The following is a 21,125-nucleotide window of genomic DNA, read 5'->3' as shown; positions in this document are numbered from 1 at the left end:
CGGGTGTCTGTCTGACTGTCTCTCCCCGTTTCCAGCTTCAGGAAAATTACAAAAAAAAAAAAAAGAAGCAACCACTGCAAGTTGATGTTTCCCATTCCTCCTCCACCCCCTGCCTTTCTCTCTTCTCTCTCTAAAATCAATAAAATCTTTTTAAAAAACCCTAAACTATAATGTAAGTGTCTGTGCCATTAGGAAGTAGGTGAAGGAGTAGACAATAATTCAATCCAAGTAATAAGAACAGCACAAAGTCAGTTTCCCTACCCAACAACGCAATGTCAAATCAAGAGTGCTTTGATTTTCAAAGTTCATTCTTCGATTTTGTCTTTTTTGATTGCAAGTGGGCCAAGTATTATAACCACTGATCTATGGTCTACGATCTACTTTCCAGAAAGTAAACAATTATAAAATGGAAGCCTTGTTAAGTGACAGCTCTCCTTGACTGCACTTGAACTGATGACCAAAACACGGACATCAGCATAAATCAACGGCATGAGCTCAGACACTATCAAGTCCCAACTCCACCACTGGTGTGTCATGTGAACTTGGGCACTTTGATCCTTGACCTCTTTCCTGGTCTAAAATAGCAAAGAGTTTGATTAGATCTATGATGTCCTTTCCTAGGTCCAAAATATATTTTATTCTAGCTCTCCGATGATGTCCTTAGGTTGTGTTCTTCCAAGACTCACAGTTGTAAATTATGAAGATGATGATGGCAGGAACCAAAAATGTGAATGAGAATTACTAATCAAAGTTTCTCACTTTTGCCCACAAAAAATGTGTGTGGGGGTGTCAATAAAAGGTGGGGGTCAAGAACAGATTAATGCAAAATAACAAGATTTAAATAAATAGATTTAAAACAATTCACTGAGGGGGATGTCCTGATTTTTAAAAAAAAAAAAAGGTTAATGAATTTATTATGAAACAAAAAACACCGGCAACTATAAATATTTGCTTCAACCCACCATTACCAGTTTCCCTAGCAACCTCCAGGGAGAAAAAGTAGAAAAGCAATACCACCCTTTACGGGATATCTAGTAAGAACCTACCTTATTTTAGGTACCTTATTAATACTGTCTTAATTAATCCACAAACCTCCTTATAAGTTAGGCTGTATTCCCATTTTAATAATAAAAACGAAGACTAGGGGAAAGCCAGCTTACTGCACAGACAGATCATTACATAGCTCAGCAGTGTAGTCAGGATTCAAGTCCAGATCTCACTCCCAGAAGGCAATGCTTCCTTGGGTAAGGCAATGGTCATGGTAGTCAAAGGACCACATTAATTAAGGCATACATTTGAATAAATGAGATGCTCTGCCGTAGGGCCCAGGGTGCAGGAATGTGCTGGCTAGTGCCCAACAAACAGGAGGCACTCAAACATTACTCATGAAATGAAAGAACAAAATGTATGTATAAGAGAAATAGAGGATATCAGAGATACTGAAAACATAAGAAGAGAAAGAGAGGCCTAATCTTCCTTCTGCCTGTTGAGATGACAGACAGATGTGGTGCACAAATTAGTGACCTATCACAAATGCATCTCTAGGTTATCTACTGCCAACCACAGGAGTAGAAGTGTAGTAACAGTAATGAAAATAACAATATCAACAGCCAGCATTTATGTAGTTCTAATGATTTACATGTCTAGTCTTATTTATTACTCACAAAAATCCTATACAATTAGGTATGTTCAGTTATCATTTCATTTCACAGAGAAACTGAAGCTTAAAGTGCTTAATAACTTTATCAGTATCAGGTAAGTGGAAGAGGCAGAATCTGAAGGAGGAACCAGGCATGTGATATTAGAACATGTAGCTTAATAATCATGAATAAAAATAAAAGAGCACCAATTATTTTCAAGGCTCAGCAGAGCAAACTTGCTTACAATGCTGAGAACTCATTTTAGTTTGTGATCTTGTTATATTTAATATATTAAATTGTACATCGGTAACTGATGGCTTTCAGTTTCTGTCATCTCTACTTCACAGGACAATTCCTAAAGGAAAAGTCCCACAAGTCACTATGAAAATCAAAGCTGATAAAAATAACTTTCTGAGCCCTGGCCGCTTTGCTCAGTGGTAAAGCATCGGCCTGGCATGCAGAAGTCCCGGGTTCGATTCCCAGCCAGGGCACACAGGAGAAGAGCCCATCTGCTTCTCCACCCCTCTCCCTCTCCTTCCTCTCTGTCTCTCTCTTCCCCTCCCGCAGCCGAGGCTCCATTGGAGCAAAGATGGCCCGGGCGCTGGGGATGGCTCCTTGGCCTCTGCCCCAGGCACTAGAGTGGCTCTGGTCGCAACAGAGCGATGCCCCCTGGTGGGCAGAGCGTCGCCCCCTGGTGGGCGTGCTGGGTGGATCCCGGTCGGGCGCATGCGGGAGTCTGTCTGTCTCTCCCGGTTTCTAGCTTCAGAAAAATACAAAATAAATAAATAACTTTCTGAAAAAAAACAAATTAGTGTTTCAAAGAACAGGCAGAACCTTTTCTTTTATTATATACACCTGAATAGCCTTGTCATGGCAAAACAGGAAGGCCTACATCAGCATGTAACTGATGACATGACATGGCTTTTCACAACATTCCAGAAGCAACCACAAGAAGCACATGAACCTCTTGGTCTACTACTGTCAGAAAGAACAACTAGATTTCTATTAGGCCACAAACCAAAATCCTCATTCGTGGTTTTGGGTTTTGTTGTTGTTGTTAACATTCAGATGGATAATCTAAGCCAGTGTTTCTCATACTTGAGAGAACATTAGAATCATCTGGAACTCTTGTGAAAACATGGGTCACTGGGTCAACATCCAGTTTCTCTTTCAGTAGCTCTGGGTTGGGTCCATGAAGTCACATTTCTAACAAGTTTTCAAGTAAAGCTAAGGACCACCACACTTTGAGGACCACTGAGTTAGGCAATTCCACTCAACAGGTTAACTTCATTAGGTACTTGGAAGTGTGATTTGTAGCTTACATCCTGGTTGACTAGTCATGATACAGTTTAACTTAATTATTCCATCCAAACCATTTTAAGGTTTCTATATGAAGAGACGGGCTTTGCTCTCAAAACCCAAAACAAAGCCCTCTGTTCCAAGTTCTAAGGTCATAACTTGGGGAAAAAAAATTATAATAAAGTTCAATTTCAACAAATCAACCACCATAACCATTCTATTTCTGACTCTTGTCCTTTCATACTTGAATAATATGCTTTAGCATACTAGACAGGGTCTAAAACACAAAATATAATTAACTTAATATAACCACATCATTAAGAACCGAAGCCAAAATTCGGCTTCTCCCATTACTCATTCCGCTCCTATACAGACATTCTGTGATTGGCGCTTTTCAGAGTGCCACGTATCTGTATCAGCCTATGCAAGGTTCTCTTTCTGGCTTAAATTTTCCCTGGTGAAGAAAGGAAAGGAAAATATTTTGTTTTGAAAGTAAAGGCACCTCTATGCCAATGTGTCAAAGAGGTGCCTAAATAGGAAGTTTGAGATGCCAGCAGAGCCTATAATTAATCAAAGGTAACTATGGGAGTTTTGATCCAAGATTTTCCAAAATGTAGATATTCTTCTTGAATTAAATATTTGAGTCCACAGACATCAAAAGTTGACTACATGGTCAACTTTCAAGATTCTACTTCAAGATGACCCACACATTCTTGTGCAGGCACAAGTGCCCTTTTCCCGTGTCCCTCTAGCATGCTGACATCTGACATGACATCGACCAGCTCTCTTCCAGCTATCCCCCACTGGACTGCACGCTCTATGCATCCCTGTGGTCACAGATTGTAGCACGTGTGTGGCATACAGTAAATCCATTACCACTGCCATCACCAATGTAAAAGTGGCTAACGTGTACCTCCTGGGCATCTAACGAGTTTTGTATAATTTACATAAGTTAATTCTGCATGACCATCATGTGAAGTGGATACTATTATCATACCCATTTTTAGCTGTTTTATTTATTTATTTTTTATTTGAGAGAGAGGAGATAAATTTTGTTGTCCCACTTATCATTTATTGGTTGATTCTTGTATGTGCTGTGACAGGGAATTGACCTGCAACCTTGGCATATTGGGATGATGCTCTAACCAACTGAGCTACCTGGTCAGGGCCTCATCCCATTTTAGGCAAGAGAAGCTGTGAGTTAACTAATTGCCCTTGAAATGACATAGTAAACAGTAGAGTCTCACTTCAGGGCAGAAGCTCAGATAAGTAGTCCACTTAAATAAGCCTTGCCTAACCTAGGAATTTCAACCTATTAACACTTGCAAGACATGGAAATCCTTCACTGTACTCAGGGCCTGAATTCCCAGAACAAGTGTCAGAGGCTCAAGTCAGAGGTAAGATTTTGCACATTTAGCAGCATCTCATATTTCTTAGCAGTTTCCCTCTTCAGTCAGAACTGTCTCATTATGACCATTTTATAATGAAGGCAAAGATCTTACAGATTTTTGGTGACCAAAAGCTTCTTAATAGAATAATAAACTATAACCAAATAAATGACTGTCTTCGGTTTATTGCCCTGACTGGATCAATAGCTCCATTAGTTCCTATGTGAACTGACAAATCAGATCTCTCCAGAAAGCCTTTGAGAAAATTTTCTTACATTCCACCTTCAATAAAGAAACCACATTCACTTTGAGCATTAGAAATTCTTAAAGTGGTAAGTAAACATTTCTTGTCACCACTTAATTGTATTAAAAAAACAAAGTGGCATTCTAGGCTTGATTATTCAGTTCCTGGATCCATAGTCTCCTTCTTCTTGTTGACTGTTTATTCATTCTCACATTGCCTGGCAGAGAGAAATAATTAAATCTATTCTAAGACCTGCGTTTAAATCACCACTGCCTAGACAAGTGACCCCGATACTGTGGCATCTCCAAACCTTGATTTCATCAGCAAAATAAGGATCTCACCTTCCTTATGAAATTGTAGTAAGGAGAGAAAGTAGATAAGGTATGTGACAACCTGTGTTGAATGCCCAGCAGTTAGCAGAACTTTTCTATGGATAAACAGAGATTTATCATGGATAAGTATTCCCTCTGCCCCTTCTCTCTGATGCAATGGCAAAGAGCCTGAAACTAACATTTTAAATTCAGTATTGTTTATATCTGAATAATTCAACTGTTCTGTGATATTTCCTGTGGTCCATTTTCATAGAGATCAGCAAAGTGAGCCAAAACCTATAAAGGCAAAAATATCAGTATACAATTTATGCTACCTAATAAGCTCTTCAGGGCAAGAGGTCAGTAAAGGAAGTAGGTAAATACAGTACTACTAAAATTCATCCCTAAGAACTGAAGTAATGAGCACCATTCTGGCTGGCTATTCCTCTATCTTTGGCTGCCTACTGGCTGTCAGAGCTCCTCTGTTCTATGTGGACTGGGCCTGATCATGGCCCAGAGTCAGCAGAGAGAATGGTCACCCTCATGCACACTCTGTATCATAAGTTGAAGCTTGTGCCTTCCAGGGCTTGTAAGCCATGTCATCTCTTCTCTTTTCTGAGTCATGGTTCGGCTGAGTCTCCTAAGCAAAAGGTACTTCTCAAACTCAGGCACAAAGCAAGAGGTCACCCACCAGATCACACACTTCATAAGGAGAAGGTGCACGCTTGCCTTGGTCACGCACTCCCTCCCATGGACCACTGGAAGCATCAAACATTCGTGGGTTGAAAGAAAGCAAGAGATGAAAAGGCTTGATGTAGTCCAAAAGCCCGTAAAAGACCTTCAACCTCTAAATTCCTCTTAAAAAACAAAAACAGTCAGTTGGCCAAAAGCTCTCAGTCCTGTCCTGTTGAGTCTCCTTTCACAGACCATCCACGCCCACAGAAGACTGGGCCACAGGGGAGGCTGAGGCTGCGGGAGGAAACAGGCTGATCTCCTCCAAGGGTTCAGTCACCAGCTGATGTTGGGTGCTCCTGCTGGGTCCCTCTTTCTGTAATGCCCATGTGATCACCAGCATCCTTCTCAGACCAGGTGGTTTCCTTAGAGATCAGCACCAGGTTGAGTGGTGAAACGGGCCGAGCAGATATAACAGAAATGTGGCCTTGCTTCAGTTTCTCTCTTTCTTTTGAAAACAACTAATGAAAAACATTTTGTTTTGTTTTTAAGGGAGAAAAAAAATCCTTATCTTTTAGAAACACAGACTAAACCATTTACAAATGACATTATACATATCTGAACTTCTTCCAAATAACATGAAAGGGAGGGAGAGGGTGAGGAAGACAGTTGGAGGAGGACTGCCCAGGACCTGTGCACTGGTGAAGCCAGCTGACGTGGACACAGGGTTCGCTCAGTTTTGTCTACTACTGAATATGCTTAAATTTTTCCATAATAAATATAAAAGATATGAGGGAAACTTTAATCCAAGAGAAAAAAAAATTGGCCTCTAAATTTTTCAGTATGAAAGCATTATTTAGGTGGATCCCCATTATATTTAATTAGTGACTTTATTTTAAAAAATTATAATTCACAAAATTTTTCTTTAAAATTAAGCTCACATTACCACACACCCATTATACAATGGTTTTCACATTTGAAGAAACAGTGCTATTTGCAAGATTTTGAATTAATATTTCTATTGGATGATTTGCTTTCTTATAACAGAATCTCTCGGAAGCTAAATATTAGACATATATTTCATTTTATCATGTTGAAAACCAAAAAGAAATGAGAAAACAAAGGATCAGGAAGGATGAGCAGCTTGCCCTCGGTCACACAGCTAGGAAGCAGCAGAGTCATATTTGGAACCAGGTTCTGACTTCCACACTGTGATTAGATTATTCTGAGTAGCAATGCTCGTATGTTGGGTTTTGTTTTGTTTTTTAACTTTTTTTACAGACAGTAAGATGACAGCAGCTATTTCACTGACTAGCAGTTGATGCAATCTTCAAAAACAACTGGAAGAACTATTATTAAAAGTATGTTACATAATACTTAAATATAAATATGACTTTAAAGTATATAATACTGAGGGATTATGATTGGGATATACCTGGTAAATATTCAGCAAATAGAAATTGCCTATTCTAATTATTATACAATATGAAAAGTACTTGCACAGCTTAAGGCTTTGAATCTTAATCATTCAATCTGTAAACATGAGAGAGGACCTGTAGGTGGCTGGTGGAGTTTTTCTGTGACAGGTAATGGGACCTCATTCTGTTACCCATAGGTGAAAGTCTGCCTTTTGTGGTTTACTCACCAAACTTAAATAAGTATATCTATATACAAGGAAGCTTATATACGTGTATATTTATAAATGTGACCATTAATAAAATATGCATAAATGCCATTTACACATTGTTTCTGTTATACTAAAGTTGAATCTGTTAGTCTACCTTCAAGTTTAAATAGCTTGTGGATCAAAAGGAAACTATTTAGGCTCGTTGCTAATTTGTTTATAATGAGAAAAAAAAATGTATGTTTGGTATCACTCAAAGATTAGCACAGATCAGAAATACATTGAATAAACCAAGTCAAAACAATTTTTATGAGATATCTAGTCCTATCCTTATATAGCAGGTGCTCAATAAATATGTGATAAACTGAAATATGAAAAACAAAACTTAATTCAACAATAAAAGCTAAAACATACCCAATTTAAGTCTATGGTACCTTTTCCTACCTCTTAGCAAAGATCACAAATTCTTCACTAAATTATCATCATCTTTAATATATACAAATGTTTCAAATTTCTTTTTTTGTGTGTGACAGAGAGAGAGACAGAGAGAGGAACAGACAGATAGGAAGGGAGAGAGATGAGAAGCATCAATTCTCAATTGTGGCTCCTTAATTGTTCACTGATTGCTTTCTCATATGTGCCTTAAGGGGGTGGGCTACAACAGAGCAAGTGACCCCTTGCTCAAGCCATTCACCTTAGGCTCGAGCCAGCGACCTTGGGCTTCAAGCCTGTGACCTTTGGGCTCAAGTCAACGACCATGGCGTCATGTCTATGATCCCATGTTCAAGCCAGTGACCCTACACTCAACCAGATGAGCCCGTGCTCAAGCCAGGCACCTCGGAGTTTCAAACCTGGGTCCTCTGTGTTCCAGTCTGATGCTCTATCCACTGCGCCACTGCCTAGTCAGGCTCAAATTTCTTAAAATAACAACTATAGGCAAAATATTTCAAAATACTTAGGTCATGAGTTTATGCTTTTGAAAATAATCCTTGCTGGTGTTCAGAAGAAAGAAATAAAAATGTAGTCTTACCATTAACCTGTCTACTTTGAATTTTAAAGTCTAAATTTACTTTTCTTGGGACTCAAAGTTCCACCATCACATTTTTTTCAGTGCTCTATTATTGTATGTTGGTTTTTGGTCCCATCGCAGAGAGGATAATGAGCGTAACGTGTTTCTCTTTAAGGCAGGGAGCCTATAACTCTAACATTTATTTTGATTTTTCTTGACAAAACTCATTTTATATTTAATTGTTCAAAGAAAATCATTCTTACAGAAATTAAAGTATATTTTACCATGATAAATTCATAGCAATATATAATATTTTAACTTCAAATTTAGTGTTGAGCCTCAGCACATTTTATATTATTGAAACAGAAGAAGTTCCACTTTCAGGTTTTCAGCAAATCCTCAGTAGATAGAAAGATAAAGGTGTAGGTCCTATTTTTAATCAGCTTCTGAAGGTGAAACTTGAGTAATTACTGAGAAAGGCTACTTTGTGCATCCAGGAATGGAGAGTGAAGCACAGGCTCTGGGTCCAGACTGAAGTTTGACTCTGTACCCTTAGCTCTGTGACCTTGAGCAACTTACTGAAATACAGGAAGACAGCCCCTCACCAAGATAATGATACCTGACAGTGAAGGGCTATTGTGAGGTATCCTGAGTGTGTGGCCATGTTAGGTAGCTTAATTTTTTTTTAATTAAACTATGGGTCTCTAATATTAATAAAATCATGAAATTAAAATAATTACAAATGTAGCGTGGGCATCTGTGAATGGTCCCAACAGTCTTTAGTATTGCTTATCTTATCACATGTTTTACTTCTCAGAGTATTCCTTTTGAATAAGCAACCCAAGACAGATAAAACCTTTAGCGGAATTACTAATGTTCTAGAGAAGCTTTATAGTTCTATGTCTCCCTATCAATCAGGTTTTAATATTGTCTTTGTGACAGATCTTGTCTCTGCTTTTTTTTGTCTGCCTACTTCCTGGTTCTTAGCTAATGGTGGTGGGAACATAACTGAGCAGAAGATAAGAGGGTATCAGAATAGATACTACACAATTCCCCTTTACTTTCCCGTAAGGACAGAAGATCTAGGCATCCCTCCAAAAAAATGCTATATTCAAATATAACTCCAGTATTGGCCGGTGCCCCAGCCTACTATTTGGTTTGGACATCAGAATTCCAGGATGTGCTTGGCAGGATGGGGCGGATTTTTTCCCCTTAATGTAAAGGTCAAATCATGTCTTTAGTCACATGAATATGGACCTTATTTCTTCATTTTGAAGTTGGGACAATAAAACCAGACCTCACAGGGCTGAGAAATCTTACATAGGAAGTGAAATAACATGTGGAAGCACCTAGCTCAGTGCCTGGTATGTAATAGGTACTAATAACAAAGAAAAAAATATTGACTTGAATACTAAGTTTAACATTTAGAAGGTGATAAATACATTCTATTATTTTCTACTTTCAAAATGTTATGTAGAGTCTAAAATGTTTCCTCTTGTCTTACATGCTTCTGGGAGGTGTTTCCTCCCCTCCCCCCACACCACCTGTATTATAGCTATGTGAAGAGGCACTGTAGTACAACACTTAACAGCCAAATCTTGTGTGCGAATAGTAATAATAACAATAATAATTTCTTCCTTCTATGACTGTTGTATGAAATAAATGAGTAAATACATGTAAAGTATTTAGAATATCATAGGCATGTTAGTTATTATTAAATATATATTAGTTTAGTTGTATCTGAAAACTGGATTTGAGGTATGTTATCTGAATTCACATAATGAAGGCTTTAAGTGAAGCAAAAATAACTTAGGGACAAATTTCATTAATAAAATCCCAAAATATAATGCCTTGTCATATTGGTTACTTAAGAGGATTATTCACATATCTGTAATCTTTTCCTGCTCCATAAATCTGGATAAAAGAGGTTAAGATTGGTCAAAAGGAAAAAAAACTAATTAAATTTTAATTTACTGTATGTATCCACACTTGCATTAAACATAAAAACCATTCTGATTCATTTCAAATTAAAATAAACCTAGTATTAGTTACATTTCAGGTAAATTATTTCCTTTTAATACAATACCATGTTAGCCTTTGATTGAATACCAATATTATAAAGTAGATATGTAAACTCTATTCTGTAATGTCTATGGTAAACTTAAAAATCTCTTTTACACCTAAGAAATTTTTTTCCCAATAGCAATTGAAATTGAATTACTAATATGTATAAAATTTCTTTCCTTAATTTAACAGTGCTCAAGGTAATAAATTTAAATAAAATATCAGTGTTTTTTTAAAAAAAGTAGATTGTGGTAATAGTTTAAATTTCACAGTAGCTTGCTTTCGGATCAGAAGTAACTTAGGAATCACCTAGGTCATCCCCCACATTTTATTAAAAAACTGAGTCCCCCCAGTGCTATGATACTGTTAGGGCCAAGATCCCAACCTAGGTCTTCTGGCTCCCGGTCAAATAAACATTCCTTCAAGTTTTTCATATCAAATTTAAGCAACTCAAAATGATTTTTCATTTCATATCAAGTGATTCAACTCAAAATGATTGTTTGTGCCAAATAGTTCAAAAGAATTATTGTTCTCTCTCTCTCTCTCTCACTCACACACACACACACACACACACACACACACACAACTGAATTCATTCAAGTAAGCACGCAGCAATCAGTTTACTAACATCTTATATTTTCAAAACCCAATTGGGGATTTCTTGTTTTAAAGATTTTTTCCCAATCACTTGTTTTTATTGTGGCTTTCAAATCATCCCAATGCTAGAGCCTGTGTACGGATGCATGTTCTCTCTCTCTCTCTCTCTCTCTCTCTGTTTCTCAATCTCTTTAAAAAATTGGGACAGTGAGCAGAGAACTGCAACTTACTTTCTCATCCTACCACATTTGAGCCAGGTATATTGACTCATCCTTTCCTTCAACCTCAGGACAAGAGACAATTCTAAGGGAAGAGGTAATTTCCAACAATATATTTTATCAATCTTAGTCTATTTTATTATTGTCATAAACCAGCTTAATTTCTAAAAAGCCATCTGATCGAAAAGATTTCACTTATAAAACACATTCCATTAGCCCTATAAAAGTATATCAGTCATATGCAAACGCGTATAGTTTATTCATTTTCTAAAATTTTCATTTTTCCCAAAGTCAGTAAACTGAGAATAGAAAATTAGCCATGAGGTCATTCAACAGTGTAGAGTAGAGAAAAAAAGAGAGAACCCCCCCCCCACAGTATATTCAATATTCAATTCTGAGCCAATCTTCATCCAGTTAAAATGTACAAAATACCATCTTAGATTTTTAGAATTAGTATTATATAAGTAATTCATAAAAGTTACCTTTGCATTAAATGTTCTCTTAAATTTATGTTCAAAGAAACATCAAAAGCAACTTTTTAAAAATAGACTTCATGGGATTGCCAGTGTCTTAAACAGCCTTTTACCTGACCACTAAAACACAACAATTGCTCCCTTCAGTTTGAGTAAAATCCCTTTCTCAAAACAGCTTTTGATACTTGGGCAAAAAATTCTTTTTTAAAAATATAAAACTAAATTTAACTGAATATTTTAAGATACATCCTAACCATTACACCTGAATCCTTATTAGAGAGGAGATATTTAATTCCTTGGAATGACACAGTGTTTTCTGAGCAAACTTCCCCACCAAGTGAATCATTACTTAAAACATAGGATTCTGCATAATCTGTTTTAGCCCTTGCAAAAAGATCTCTAAAATAACAGCCTAGCTATAGCATATGTGTGTGTGTATGTACACATATATGCATACAAATATATTTTAATCCTTGTTTTTTCAACCTAGAGCTTGGACTCTTATGAGCTGTGTCCTCTTGGGAAAGTTATTATATCTTTCTGATAGTCAATTTTCTCATCTGTAAAATGGCATAATAACTGAACTTACCTTGTGAGGCTGTTTGTAAGGACTGATTCATTAGCTTATTATCTCATATAAATTTCCTAAACATATATAAATGACCATATCCCCAAAATATACAAATTTAGCGGGGCAGCTGATATTCAATTAACTATGAAATTTCTTTTACCTCATATCTATCAACTACACTGGCTGCTCATTAATCCAAAAACTTCAAACAATGTGACTCTCGTAGATGAAGGATAAATGATGGCAAGAAAGACAAGTGATCTTGGCCTGGATCTATTTTTAGGCATGGTTTAATTATCTACACCATTCGTGTTAACACTGGAAAATAAACAGATGGGTGAAAGGCATCATAAAAGAGTCACTCTGAGATCCACAGTTTCCTAGTATTCAAAAATAAATGGACATGAAGAAAACACTTAGATCATTTCTCTAGCACTCTTTGCTGACACAAGGCAGGCCAGAAATTGCATAGAGGTTTAAAAAAGAAATTAATGAGTTCAGACTGTTCAGACTGCATGGTTCAGAGAGGTTCCAGATCTAAAATATAAGCAGTGAGAACACCACAAATTAAGAGTTGGTTTTCAGTGACCACTTCAGTGAAGAAAAATGAAGTTTTTTGGTTACATAGTTACTGCATATGGGTAGAAAATGCTCATCAATTTGCACAGTGAAACATATATCACTATATTATTTACCCTCATGTAAGTAAGACCGGAAAAACCAACCCTGATTCTCTTGTCTTGAAAGGTACTATAGTTAATTATGACATCACTAGCTACCTGGTATCAATTATGCCGAATCACTCAATTATCTACAGGAAGATTACAATGAGAAATTTATCAAAATAACAGCTGAATATTTTGTTCCAAATGACACTCCTCTCCCGCCTGGTAGATAGGATGTCTGGTAACTCACATTCTAGGAAGGGTTCTGATATGAACACGGACAATTCAAGCTTTCTCAGTTAGATACTACACCATGCCATTTCCTTATTCATCTTAATCTATTAGCGGAACATAATCTTACCGGAAAAGGAAAAATGTTGTCAGCCCTGTTCAAGCTATCTTCCATCCAAGACTTAGGAGCAAAGGCAGAGCTGGGGCGAGCGTACTTCTGGAGCTGAATATGATTGCTTGCAAAATTCTTCTTCAAAGGTGAGATGGAGTTCAGCGGCGTTATTCCTCCGTTCAGCCCCCTGCGGTGGTCGCGGCTTTGGGAGCCTCCCCAGCCACCATACCCGCCACCTCCGGGGCTCCAGGAAGAAGAAGGTGTAGGAGAGGGGCTCTGGTAGCTGCTCCATGGAGAGGGGGGCTTGTTAAGATTATTCGCCAAATGAGGCAGCTGGTTAAAAGCAGCATTTCTATGTGTGAACGGCGGGGGGTGGGGACTAGCAGGAGACCTCCGCTGCTGCTGATGCTGGCTGTGATGGTGCTGGAAGTGAGGGTGATGAGGGTGGTGCTGAGACAGAGGCCCGATCTGAGGGGAGAAGCTGCCTCCGAAGCCAGGGCTGACGTGATGGGGGAAATTTTGAAACAACAGAGCACCGTTATTAGCCGAAGCGGCTGGGACCCCTCCCTGGTGAAAGAAACTGGCATCCTCGTTGATGATTGTAGAGGAGGAAGGCGCGATCGCTGCTGACCAGTTACTGAAACCAGTGAGAGACGACGCACTGGACGTCAAGGGCTGGGTGGAAGTACCTAGCCCCGCGGCCTCTTGATAATCAAACCCTGTCAACACTGGTGATTCGATTCTGATTTTCTCCTTCCCATTGCCATTCTCTGAAGAGGTGTCCCCTTGGTTTTCTTCAGCTTTTGCCTTCTCAGTTTCAGGCAGTATTCCAGCTTCCTGACCTGGGCTGGGGGAGAGCTGCTGCTTTTCCAAAGGGTCTTGCTGTTCCTGTTGCTGACTTTTTGCTTTTTCTGACCCCAAGATCTCATCCTGAATGTTGTGGGTCGCCGGAGCAGGAAAGAGCCAAGCTGACCCGGCACTGCCGCCACTGGCAGCTGTGTTATTATTTATAAAAGCAGCAGGGCTGGGGGTGGCATTTTGGTGATGGTGCGGAGGCTGCAGATGTGGGTGGAATCGGACTGGAAAAGCAGATTTATTCCCAGTATTGCTCTGCACTAGCACTCCAAACCCGTAATCCCCCATTTATTATTTTTAGGAGCAGAATCTTACAAGGAAAAAAAAACCAAAACAACAAACGAACAAGACGACAACCTGATGTCTCACGTTTCTGTATCTGCTACCCAAATTCTGTTTGCTTGAAATGTCTTATTTATAGCTAGCTCAAAGATCGCAGCGTCTCACCCTCAACAGTTCTGATTTGGAATTCTGGTCTCTGAAAGGGGGGAAAAAAATACCTAGAAAACCCAAATCTCTTAAAACATTGACACGAATCCAACGGGGCTTATTTCTAGGAGGGAATAAAAAACGAAGAGGGTAAAAATCAAGTCTTTGGTTAGTAAAATAGGCGCTTTCTTTTTCCAAAGGAAAACGTACATGAAGGACAAAAACACAGCTTCTCAAGCATCTATGGATGTAGAAGAATAAGCATTGCGCGGCGTAAAAATATATATATGTGTGTGTGTATATATATATATATATAATTTAACAATCACATAGGGTCTTCCTCAGCAGTTTAGATTCACTCACATAAAAATTAGAACAGGGCTAAAGGGGGGAGAATATGTTCTCTTCTTGGCAGCTTGGTTAAAAAAAAAATCAGGAATAATTTAAGAACATTATATATTATATATTTATATATATATATAGATAGATAGATTATATTAGGTTATCTGGGGGGTGGGAGGTGAATTCCTGGTTGCGGGAGGGGGAAATCAGCCTTGACGAATGGAGAGACGGTCGCAGGGAGGTCTCTGCTGTTCTCGGTCCCGTTTCTGCTCTTTCACGGGCCGCCGTCTGGGCCTCGGGGGCTGTTCCTGCGGCTCTGGGTGCAGATCTTGCTGCGGTCGCGGGTCCTGGGCTCCCCCCCCGGCCTCCTCTCCCCCATGAAATGGGTCGGAAACCCCCGTTTTCTCCCTCTCGGGGGGTCGCGATCGGGAGGGGTTAGCGAGACTCGACGAGGACGAGCCGGTGGCCCCGGGGTGCGGGGACCAAGGGGGCGACCTGGAAGGTCCTGCGGGTTCGGCCTCTTCCCCTCTCGGCGGCTCCGGGGTGTGTTTCCCTCATGGGACCCAGGGGCGGTTTGTTCAGTCCTCTCTCAGTTCGATTCTCCGCAGGGGGGGCGGGGGAGGGGGAGAGAAAGGAAAAACCCACTAGCGTAGCGATCCTAAAACAGACGGGCCTCCCCCTTTTGCGCTCTCTTTCTTTTTGCCCCAAGATTTTTTTTTTAACTATAATTTAGAAGGCTTTTGTTTCTCCTCACGGTTGCTGGGCCGTCCTCGTCGTCTCCGCAGCCGTCGTCGTTTTACCCCGGTCCCGCAGTCCCCGCTGTCGTCGGTGCGGATTCCGCCTGGCTCTTCTTCTTCTTCTCTCCTTCTTCCTCCTCTGCTGTCGCCGCCGCCGCCGCCGCCGCCGCCGCCACTGCCTCCCGGCGCCCGGGTCCCGCAGCCGCGGCTGAGTCCTTCTCCTCAGGACCGAGCCGAGTGAAATGACAACCAGCTGGAAAGACCGAGAGACACTTCCGGTTCGAAAAGGGAGGGGTAGAGAGGGGTATCACTGACACCCCGCCCACCTTCCTAGAGACCAATCATCTGTTAGTATTTAGGCGAAGCCACGCCCCTCCACTTAGATTCCCCTCCCAGGAAGGTCGAAAAGTTAACCTCGAGAGACGCCCCTTCCGTCTGCGCCTGGAGCCCGCTCCCCCACCCAGAGTGAGCGCAGCATGTCGCCATCTTTGATGTGGGCAAGGGCCTCCTTCGCTGTTTATCTCGCCTAAAGACCCTTTGCAGGAGGATCACGTAGAGATGCGCGGAAGAGAAGAGGTTCCTTGAGCCCCAAGAAAAGAATCAAGGTGTTGGAGATCGGAGTGGCGACCCTTGAAAACGCGGGTGAACGGAAGGACTGCCCACAGTAAAGGTGGTTCCCCAGGCGTCACGTGCTATGGACCAGCTCCGCCCCAGAGGGAGTCTCCCCAGCAGCTGTGTGGTGCCTAGAAGTACGTGCGTCCCCTGTCCTGAATGTAGACCTCACACTGGGCATTCCCTTCACCCTCGGCTCCCCTCTCCCCCGCGCTTGGCTTAGGTCTGGTGCAGCCTCTCAGGAACAAAGATGTAGCTGCTGTAGGTGCCCAGGGCCGAGCTCTCGTCTCCATCCCGTTGCAGTTCCCTTCTGCGCTGTAACAGAGACATTTTCAAAACGAAAATCGGGTGCTCCTCACCTGCTCAGATCTCTTGTATGGCTGCCCGTTACCTCGCCCAAGTTTGGTATTCAAGGCCTTTCCACTTTTGCGGACAGTAAATCTCAACATGTCATCTCCTTCCAAACGCCCCCACATCAAGCTGCTTCAAACATACCATATTCTCGGTGCTTTTTTACGTTCCCTTCATCTCTTATCCACCTGCTAAAGCCCTATGTAGTTTTAGGAATCTGTTCAAAAGCTACCCACTCTGTCTTCTGAATTCTCTCTGAGCATCCATGGCCCAACGTACATCTAACGCTCGTTTATTACAATAGATTGTAATGGTTGCTTATGTCTGCCGGACCTGTGCTCAACTGTGGGCTCTTTGAGGAGAGGACCTTGTCGGTAGAAGGCGTCAGTGAATGAATGCTGAAGAAGTGAGTGAACAAACCTGCAAGGATAAAGCCTTTCCTTTCCAAGTCCAACTTGGAGCTCACATCTCTCAAACTTTCTCAATTAGGTTATTCATTCGAAGATCAAGGGGATGTCTTAGTCATCTTTGTACATTCCCACTACTATGACCACCATCGGGGCATAGGTTAATGCCTTGCTCTCAGCACAAGCTCTAAAGATGAATAAGTGAGTGTTTTCTTTTAGTAGGAAATTAGAAATGAAAAATATCAGAGTAGAGCTAGAAATGACTGTGGCAGGAGTAGGGAAAAAAGAGAGATCAAAGACTTTTAAGAAGACTCTTTAAGAACAGAGGTGGCTTCTACTTCATGTCTGTAACCTTCCCTCCATGGCTCCAACTTCTTTTCCCTCGGGTTTTTAATCCATCTAGAAAACCTGTCTTAGGGATTTTATTCTCTTTCATTGTATCACAAATATGAATCTTATCTCTGCAACTCTACTGCAAGTTGTCTAGAGCATAGGGGTTGGGTCTTGCTCTGTTTATACCTTGGACATACCTTGAGACTTAGCTAGCTCAGTTAGGTGTCATTTTCTCCAAATTAGTCCCCTGACTGACTGTCTCTCTAGCATCTTATAGGTTCCCCCTTTTTAGTTACTACTTGTCAGTGGGTTAGTTTCTTGTGGGCAAAGTTGTGTCTAGTTTATCTTTGTGTCTCTGGCAGCCAGCAGAAGGTATGGCATAGAGCAGGCTCAGGACATATTTATTAGCTAAAAGAATGACTGTTTAGCGCCCAGGAGATGGTTGAGAGTCTTTTGGAGCTAGCAATTCTCAGTGGTTAAAATGGCAGCCATGACTTGGAGCAAAGAGGACTGACTATCTTTGGAATCTACCAACCTGAATTTGAATCCCAGTTCTGCCATTTCCTGTTATACAACCCCAGACATCACCTCTACAAGCCCCTAGTTCCTCCTAGACAAAATGTGAATAATATTTCCTCTGGCACTAGGTTGGTAAATTACATACCATACCTGTGAAGTGCTGGGTTCATAGGAGGTTTTACAAAATGTGAGTTCCTTATTAATATATTAAATGCAGAAAACTGCTTCACAGATGTCTTTTGCCTGGAAGCAGCTGCGTGCATGAGTGAATCCAGGAACCAGTGTTGGTTTGTAGAGGGAGGAGGCACCCCCAAGCCACAGTCAGGGTGCTGTTAGGGCAGCCTGATCTTTTCAGATTTCAACAAGTGTAGGCAGTAGGGTTGAGCTCAGCTGAAGCTAGAATGATCAGTGTAGATACCAGGCTTCCGGTTAGGGACTAGGAGCCTGGGAAAAGGAAGGGGAAGCAGTTCTCTTTGCTCAGTCAACTATTCGGAAACCCAGGATACCCAGCTCAGGGCTGCCCTCCTTGAATACATTCAGGCCTCAGAAACTGTCCCAGGTAACCATGACAACAAATTCAGCAGCTCCACTTAGGATCTCCAAAGGGATCTAGTGTTGCTGACTTGAACACTCTGCTGGCAGACGAGGGCCCCTCCCATGTAGCGTGCTCACTGGGAAGCTTTTGGGTTACAGAGAAAGCAGCGTCTGCCCAAACATTAAGTTGTTACTAGATTGAAAAAAAAAAAAAGGAAAAAACAAAACCAATCCTCCCTCCCTGTCTAACAAGGGCTGACACACCGTCAGAGAACCTGTAGGGTATTGAATGCATGTGCCCTGATGGCTATTGTACACTCTGGGGTTTGAGGTCAACCACACCCCAAAACCAGAGCCTCCCAGGAAGCAAGGCCTTAATATCTCCTTCACTGGCCTCTCTTAAAGCTTGGTAGGTGATAGACATCTCACCCCGTAATCACAGAGTGAACTGTGCCCCATTCCGGCTCTGATGTCCTCCACCATCGCACTGTCAGCCCTTTCCCAACAGCACACACCCCAGCTCTCCAGGGGCCGGTCTGATGACTTTGGCAATCGGGGCCACCACCCAACACGGCCCAGGTTGTGCGCACTGTGCGACTCCATAAGGCTCCGAAGACTAGATGATGTGGCTGCCAGCCCCTGGGGTTGGACAGTGCACTGGCCTTGCTTCAGCTCATTTCCATAAAACACAGAGGCACATTGTGCAATTATGACACCTGCACGAAAAAGAATCCCCCAGGTACTATCATAAATTACATAAGCACATGCTCATTGCATGCAGAGATATTTAAAGCGATGGGTCCTTTTAGAGTTGGTGGCCTGGGAGCGCTCTGTAATGGCACTGAAGGACACGGCGTCCTTGGTGTTGTTTTGGGTAATGAGCGCAGCGAGAAGACAAGTCTGGGCAGGTATATGGTTCAGTCCCCTAAGAGATTAATACCCAGCAGCATTTGCCGTGGGGCGTTAGTAGCATTCTAATGTGGTAATGTGGTGGTGGAATAGAGCTTTCAGTGAAACTAAAAAAAAGATGTTAATAATGTTCAGAAAGGCAGGTTCTGTGAAGGTAGGGGAAAAGAGAAGAGTGGAATTACTTTTGGAACAGTACCTGGGAGCTCACTACCAGGGACAGAAACAAAACCAAGTCCCCAAAGCAGGTTTCGGTAAACCCCACCTCTGATCATCACCCTGTTTCAATATTGGGAAGTGCACGTGTTTACTTAGAAAGCGCCATTGTTTTTTTTTAACAGTGAATTGTTGGGTTACATTTTCTCTTTTGGTTTGTTGTTTTATAACCCTCTGCATTTTAAACAGTGTTTTCCTCCTGCGTTACAATTGAAGGTGTGATCATTAACATAGAGTCCATAGTTAACAAGCCACTCTGATGGGGAGGGGTGAAGCCAGTTCCTCCAATGCACTGTCACTGAATAAATGGTTTGTGAAGGTCTAGGACACAGTCGTTCTTCACTTGAAATCGCTGTATCTTGGCAAAGATTTAGGTAAGCTGGAACAGGGGGCTGACCTTCCTGTGACACTCATCATATGGCATGACTTAGATCCTTTTGTGGCTCCAACCACCTACATGGACGGGCTGCTGCCCCACATTACGCCTTGCTGCTTTGATTGGACACACTTCACTTCCCTGCATCAAAACCGTGGCCACGCTGTTGAACAGCTGTCATCTCACACCCTGTGGCTAGGCTAGAGGATTGTCACCTGCGATGCTGGACAACAAAGCTTTTCAGAGCTCACAGGGATGACACAGGGTCCAGGGCCAGAGAGCTGGGAGTCAGAGACCAAAATGGTGGCCCCCACATAGCCATTGGCTCAGTCCCCAGTCCTGTTTGTCCAGTTTGGTTATTTTTCTTTTGGCCGATGTTTACAACCAAAGGAGTTTCACATCAGAACCTTTAGCAATAAAGCTTCAAAGAAAGTCATCTATATTAAAATAAAAAAACTCTAAAGCTGGTCCTTCCTTTTTATGTCCAAATTATTTGCTCCCTGCTCTTGCAGTATGCATATTACTAAAGAACAATTAATTATAAGAGTTGATTCATAAGCATCCAGCCTCAAACTTTAGTGTGCATTACTCTCCAAGGGAGCCCATCCATCGCGTATTCCCAGGCCCTGCTCCCTAGAATTCTAATTAAGCTTTCCCATAGTATTTTCTTATAAAATTATAAGGTACAAGCGGTTTTCTCATAATAATGTGAAAGCACAGAAAAACCAACATAAGGATGCTAAAACAGAAAAGTTCCCTCCTCACATAAAAGAAGATGAGAGCGGGAGCATAGGGCTGGTGGGGCGGTTTCTGGAAGTCATCGAAACCAGGTTTCTTCTGGCCCACTGTTTTTTCCACCTCAAAATGTGACTTCTGCCTTTTTATCTAAGATAGCTGATCAAGCTTCTGCCCTCACATCTGTATTCCAGACAGAGGCAGGAAGAAAAGATAAAAAAGGACATAAGCCTTCTCTTTGAGAAAGCTTTTCAGAAGACATATAGGTCCCTTTCCTTCTCCCATTGGCCAGAACTTGGCCATGTGGTCACCGCTTTAGGCCAAGAGGTTGGGAAGTACGGCCTTTATTTCATGTTCATGTGTTTAGTTAAAAGTTGGTATCTATTGCCAAAGAAGAAAAAGGAGGTAAATATCAGAGGGTGGGGTATTTAGACCCAGAGATATTTATTTCATAACTCACCTGAGGTCTTAGAGCCAAGTCAATGCCCTCATTTTACAGCTGAGGAAACTGAGGTGCAGGGAAGGGCCTTGTCTAAAATAACTCAGTTTTCTTCTCCAGGCATCTTGACTCAGAACTCATTCCTCTACCCAGTGGTCCTCAAGTTTTAGTGCATCAGAATCATCTGAAGGACGGGTTGAAACAGACCCACATTTC

At 41.3% G+C, this 21,125-nt stretch overlaps 1 protein-coding gene across 5 annotated transcripts in view; it reads right to left on the bottom strand.

Annotated features, from left to right (window-relative positions):
- The window catches only part of CPEB4 (cytoplasmic polyadenylation element binding protein 4), a 58,507-nt gene extending 42,768 nt beyond the window's left edge, over positions 1-15,739 (bottom strand). For 3 of the 5 annotated variants that reach the window (XM_066343777.1, XM_066343779.1, XM_066343780.1), the window contains exon 1: positions 13,137-15,739. In XM_066343777.1, the coding sequence (XP_066199874.1) occupies positions 13,137-14,261 (1,125 nt within the window). In that variant the 5' untranslated portion in view covers positions 14,262-15,739. The remainder of the gene's footprint in view (positions 1-13,136) is intronic. The other 2 variants (XM_066343778.1, XM_066343781.1) reach the window with 2 other exon arrangements.
- Positions 15,740-21,125: the final 5,386 nt, after the last annotated feature.

This window comes from Saccopteryx leptura, chromosome 6 (assembly GCF_036850995.1).
Source record: "Saccopteryx leptura isolate mSacLep1 chromosome 6, mSacLep1_pri_phased_curated, whole genome shotgun sequence".
NCBI lineage: Eukaryota > Metazoa > Chordata > Mammalia > Chiroptera > Emballonuridae > Saccopteryx > Saccopteryx leptura.
The sequence above is the reverse complement of the archived record's forward strand: the minus strand, read 5'-3'. Positions and strand labels throughout refer to the sequence as shown.